Source organism: Cupressus sempervirens, chromosome 4 (genome assembly GCF_028749045.1).
Source record: "Cupressus sempervirens isolate cs-2001-9-10 chromosome 4, ASM2874904v1, whole genome shotgun sequence".
Taxonomy (NCBI): Eukaryota; Viridiplantae; Streptophyta; class Pinopsida; order Cupressales; family Cupressaceae; genus Cupressus; species Cupressus sempervirens.
In genome coordinates, this window is record NC_143121.1 from 582,819,136 (window position 1) to 582,825,135 (window position 6,000).

A 6,000-nucleotide genomic window follows, 5' to 3' on the forward strand; every position below is an offset into this window, starting at 1 on the left:
TAATCTATAAATTCATATCTTTGAGTCTTACTATTCTAGATCAATTAAATATAGAATTAAATCCATTTGAAAATGTGAAATATATGAAGAATACACTTTAGTGTATGAAGATGCAAAGAACACATTTTAATGCATAAAGATACAAAGCATACACATTGATGCATGAAGACACAAAGTATACAAATAATAAACACATTGTTAGGTTCATTCATTCATAATATGTATGATCAATTCTTTATTGATATAATTTCTAGTATATGTGATATACATCTAGATTTATTTTTATTATAATGGTTTCGCATTTTATCTTCTTTTTTTTCCTGCAGGACAGCAAGATCATGCTTTGATACCACTAGTAATGTCCCCTGTTGGGGCCTTAGTTTATCTTAAATTTCCCAAATAGGGTTTGGTTTGTAATATCCCCTTGTAGGAATAGTCATTCATTTTATTAGATTTAAGTTATCAATTCAAATTATTATCGTTCATGCTTACTTTATTACTATTCCAGCTCAATGATGGAAGGAGTTGGTGTTATCCAAGTTGCCTAGATACCAACTTGCAATGGATTCCCTCAAAGTTTACAGATCCAAATCCTTAGCCTTTCTTGGGACTTTGCCCACAAGGCACTCAGGGTCACTGATCCCTACTCTATCTTGGGACAGAGATCCATTGGTTGGATTTATACAGGCCTCTCCTTGATAAGACTTAAGTCTGCCTTCTTAGCCAAATAGTAATAGGACCTAAGTTTGTATTGATTATCAATAAAGGAGGGGCTTGTATAAATTTGAGCAATGGATCTTTGTCCCCAAATAGAGTAGGGATCAGCGACCCTAAGTGCCTTGCGGGCAAAGTCCCAAGAAAGACTAAGGGCTTTGAAATGTAAATTTTGAGAGAATCCATTGCAAGTTGGTATCTAGGCAACTTGGATAACACCTACTCCTTAATAATTGAGATAGAATAGTAATAAGGTAAGCATGAATGGTAATAATTTCAACAAATAACTTAAATCTAATAGAATGAATGACTATTCCTATTAGGGGACATTACAAACCAAATTCTAATTGGGGAATTTAGGATATATTAAGCAAGGTCCCTAAGACAATATATGGTGCATTAAAATATGAATCCATGGAAGGAGAAAATGAGTATGATGTGATTGATGTAGAATTGCAAGACGAGCGTAGTCTCGATACAGAACAGTGAGTTGTTCGCTCGAAAAATGCAACATTGGCATGACATCCCATTCAGATGCAATACCAGTGCAAGTAAGAAATGAATACCAGTTAAGAGCTGTACATGTGTCTGCATTGAATGAGGACATTGCAGCTAGGTCAAAAATAATTTCCATGGCCAATGGTAAGAGACCACAACATGTAGAGAATGAAATCACGAACAATGTTATTGGGAGGGTGACAAAGAGAAGGAATGATTCAGTGCAACAATGGATAGTGAAGAATAAAGAGGTCCAAGCAATTCATAAATGTGAAGTTTCTAAAGGAGTAAATTCAAAAGACGTGGCAAAATTGGTTCAACCCTGCCACTGAAAACAAATGTATGTACAAAGAGGAAGATGTATGCACAAATGAACAATCAAGTGAATCAACTCTTGAGGCTGATTGCACAGAATGTATGGATAAAGATTATGTACAGAATCAACTCTTGAGGCTGAGCATACAGAAGGTATGGATAAAGATTATGTACAGAAGAACAAGAGACTTATTTCTTATTTGATGCATTGCCCTACTTTCTCCCTATTATCATTGAAGCATCTAGTGCCTGTTTGCTTGAGAATGACATAGATGTGGCTGCTCCTAGTAATGGAATTCATTAGACAAATATTGTGCAATCAATTATTTTCAAATTTAAGACCTTTCCCTTAATGATTATGAAGACGGTGATCATGTGGACACATATGAGAACCCATTTCTTTGGTGCGAGACTTGTCTCCCTCGTGCATATTGTGCTTCAATTAGGTTGCTAGATATTGTTGTTGCGCTGACTGAAGAAGAAGAAGAAGAAGAAGAAAGAAGGTTCCATAAGTCTTAAATTGGCAGCATGTATGACACAGCAAACTACTTGAATGAGTTAGATAATGATCTCATTATAGAATATGGTAACAGATTATATCTGATACTTGACCTTGATCCATAAGGGTGGGAGGGATGTTGTACTTATAGAATATTTGGATTTCTAGAAAAGTAAAAGTTCTAGAATACTCTGGACGGGAATGGAAGGAAAATATTCACATGTTGCATAAGAAGAAAACTAATTAAAATATCACAGATAGGAAATGTGAAAAGGGTTAAAAGTTAAAACAGTATAAATGACGTTAACTTCAACAAAATTCATGTGAAATGAGAGTAATTCAAACTCAAATTTAGTACCCGCTCGTCGTTATTAAAAATAAGAAATTGAATAAATATTCAAAATGGCCGTAAAAAGCAATTACTTAGTTGACATAAACCCTAAACAAATAACTTCAAATGACATGTATTAACAGATATGCCCAACTGGGTACAAACAGCACCATATCTCTGCCAGATTTTTGCATGACATATCCACCCCTCATAAGGCTGCCATATCACCAAGTTCTAAGACAACTCGCTAATCAATTAAGGATCCCTTAATTTTGAAATAGAAAATTCGTTGGTTTTATATATATGATAATAGATATATTGCCTGTAAGTCAGAATTCCATTGAGCTGCGAATACTTAATCCCGGATACTAGTAACTAAAACATGCCTTTTGTACTATGAAGAATGAAAATTAGCAATGCTATCATTTATGTTCACACTAAATATTTCTGAATAGAGAAGAAATGGTTTGACTGCTTGCCTTTTCTAAGTCTATAAGAGGCATGGTTATGGAGCAGAACTGGTCGAGTGTAATGGACTTGGACTTGCGAGTGGCATCGTCAGACCTGGGCTTCCTTGATGAAGAACCATTCTTTTCAGTGCCCTCTGAGCTTGCCATTTGTGTCAACTTTTTGCCCTGCCTTGCTTATCTCCGGGCAACAATGTGCTGCGCAGATAAATTTACGCTTTCTTTGAGGCTGCTGCTCGAGTTTTTTATAATGGACAGTGTCCTTATATTCTTTTTGTTTTTTATATTATATTTATATTTTAAATTTCCGAATGCAGTTTCTTTTCTATTGATTATAATGGCTACTTTATTCGGGCATTAGGATGTAAATTCGATTGAATTAATTACTTATTTAAAATCAGAATCTAAGTATTTTTATTTTCAATTAATGAATATGACTAAATGTATATTTGGTGTCTAGCTATTATATAGGCTTGACATAATATTCTGTGTGTGTCAATTATAGCAAAGGTGAAAATTGCATACCTTTTTTCTTCTTTATTATTGAAAACATTTTCACTCACTTATCATTTATGCAATGAGATGTGTATAAGAGGTATAATTTTGTGGTTAAAAATTAATGGTAGCACTTGTATTAGAAGGTTCAATGTGTATGTTGATAGTAACATATGTTGTACAATTTCTTTAATGTGGTAGAAAGGCAAAAAAAATTGTTGTTATTCTTTGGTTTGCTAATTGTTGGGATGATGTGTTGTTTTATGTGCAATTGTTTTGGACAATTTATAACAAGTGCACACCATCAACCTATAACACTATGTCGAATTTTTTCCTTTTGAAAATCATATCATATAATGTACAAGAGATAGAAATTCAATTTGCAATTGAGGGGCAACTTACTTTTTGATTGTTTGGTACCATGAATGTTCATATCAGCATGTCCCCCCTTTGAAGTTTTCCAATGAATTGTTCATAGTTAAAGCTTGTTCTTGAACTATTTGTTGGCATCATTAAATTCCTAAAAATAATTTTGTTTCATTACATGTACATTAGTTTGATGACATACATATATGTATAGAATAATAAATAAATAATAGGCTTGCATACCTTCATTGTTGAAAGGAGCAAGTTTTTCTAAGCGTGTTTCTTCTTTTGTCCTTATGGTTATGAATGGATTGTTTTGCATTTTTTAATATCTTTCAAATGAGAAAAGTGGATGAATGTGAAGGCCCTTTAATGACTTGAGTTTAGAAATTGTTGTGAATGTCAAACCTTGTCTTTATGTTTTACCAATGTCAATTGTTGCTTTCTGTAGTGTAAGCCCCTAAGATTTGTGGATAGTTAAAGCCCAAGTCATTTTTATTGGTATTTATCTTCGCAATCTCAATGTCGAAGGAACTACTGTTATGACTTTTGGATCATCTATGTTCCAAGATGGACCATTGTAATTATCAACCCTTGACATAACATATAGTGGAAGCTCTGGTGGTTTTGAATCTAGGCTATAAATAATATCAATTATTTCCCCAAGTGCTCCATTTACAAGGCCTACTTCTGTTCATATGTTTGTTGTCAACATGATGCATTGCCCTTTGCATATGAGAATTTCCTTTTCCAGTCGTTCATCTGCAGTTACATATTGTATGCTATTTGTAGTGCTTGTTGCTATACTCATTGCAATTGGAACATTTAACTATTTCAACATTTTTTTTTTTGTAGTTTGACAAGATCATTTGTAGCAAATAGATATATTGACATATCAAATGCTTCATTTTCATTTGGCAGAATGTGTTGATTTGTGTGTGTTAGTAGGAGCTCCCAATCTTCCTTTGCCGCTTTTGCATTTCATATGTTTTTTAGGAGTTCTCAAAATTGTGCTTGTTGTTGGTCACCACCTTGCTGTCTGAAAACTTCCTCCAATGTGATAACTATTTTGAATTGATGTCATAATGTATTGGCATTAGAGTATGATATGTATAGAGGTTTGTCCATCACAAGTGGTTATTGAGTTTTTCCATCACAAGTGGTAATTGAGTGAGGTCACTAACTAAGATTATAGAAATGCCCCCAAATCAAAGTTGTTGATTTTGAGGAAATGCTTGTCACAATCTACTATTTATGTTTAGAAGTAACTTTGGGCCAATGAAACTTAGTTCATCGATAACTATGCATTTTATTTCATGTAAGTCCTCTTGAAATATGGTCAATGCTTGTCCCTACAATGGTTGCATTTGTTTTATAGGTATCTTTAGAGTTCTATGAATAGTTGATGCATGTATGTTGAATGTTGCAACACCTATAGGAGCTACTATCAATAACATGTTCTTCTGTTGGTTTTCATCACTATTTAGTTCATTTCTAATTATGTTAATCAAGTATGATTTTTTTGTACCAATTGCACCTTTAATTATCATGTATAGTGGTTTGTTTGATGCACAATTTTTATGTTTTTGGATTATTGCAAGTGTTGTCTTTTGTTGTGTCGATAGTGAATAGTTTGGTACATGCTCCTTTGGTAGAATGTTCCCATCTTCTGTATTTCTTCTACTAGTATTTATAAACTATGTTGTTATTGCATGTAGATATTAGGGAATGTTATTTTCTTCCTAGTTGTTGTTGTTATCAAAGTCACATCTTCCAAGCATGTCAAGTTCATTGATTGTAATGCTTTCTGAGGGACCCATTTGCGACAACATTTGTTATTTAGTTTGATTATCTCCTGCATGTTAGCATCATCATTGGTATCATCCTCTTCCTCTTTTTAAATATCTTTGTATTCTTCCATGTGATTGACATGCCATACTTGATATCCATTTGAGTTCATGTGGGTCCAATTTGTAATCAGTGATTCTTTGGTTAGGCCAATGTTCATTTCTATATCCTGAAAATGCTTGTACAATAGGAGCTTACTCCAGCAAAATACTTCAAAATGTTTTGAGTCAGAATGCGAAATTGTATTAAATCTTGCATAAACATTGACAATTGCTTGGATGTATCTTTTTTTCCATTTTTTTTTGTCTATGATTTGCAAAAAAAGTATATAATCGTGTTGACTCAAGAAGTGTTATCATCTCAAGCTTTGGTGACTTTTGAATGTATGCCTGCAAGTATAAAGAGTCTATCTAATTTTCTCTTGATGCATTTTTTATCCACTGAAAAAAATTCTTCCAACATGTAGA

At 33.4% G+C, this 6,000-nt stretch overlaps 1 protein-coding gene across 3 annotated transcripts in view; it reads right to left on the reverse strand.

The window, feature by feature from the left end:
• LOC149562541 (DNA-binding protein) overlaps positions 1–3,072 on the reverse strand; it is a 173,859-nt gene extending 170,787 nt beyond the window's left edge. For 2 of the 3 annotated variants that reach the window (XM_089826022.1, XM_089826021.1), the window contains exon 1: positions 2,837–3,072. In XM_089826022.1, the coding sequence (XP_089682148.1) occupies positions 2,837–2,974 (138 nt within the window). In that variant the 5' untranslated portion in view covers positions 2,975–3,072. The remainder of the gene's footprint in view (positions 1–2,836) is intronic. The other variant, XM_089826024.1, reaches the window with a different exon arrangement.
• Between the last annotated feature and the right edge of the window lie 2,928 nt (positions 3,073–6,000).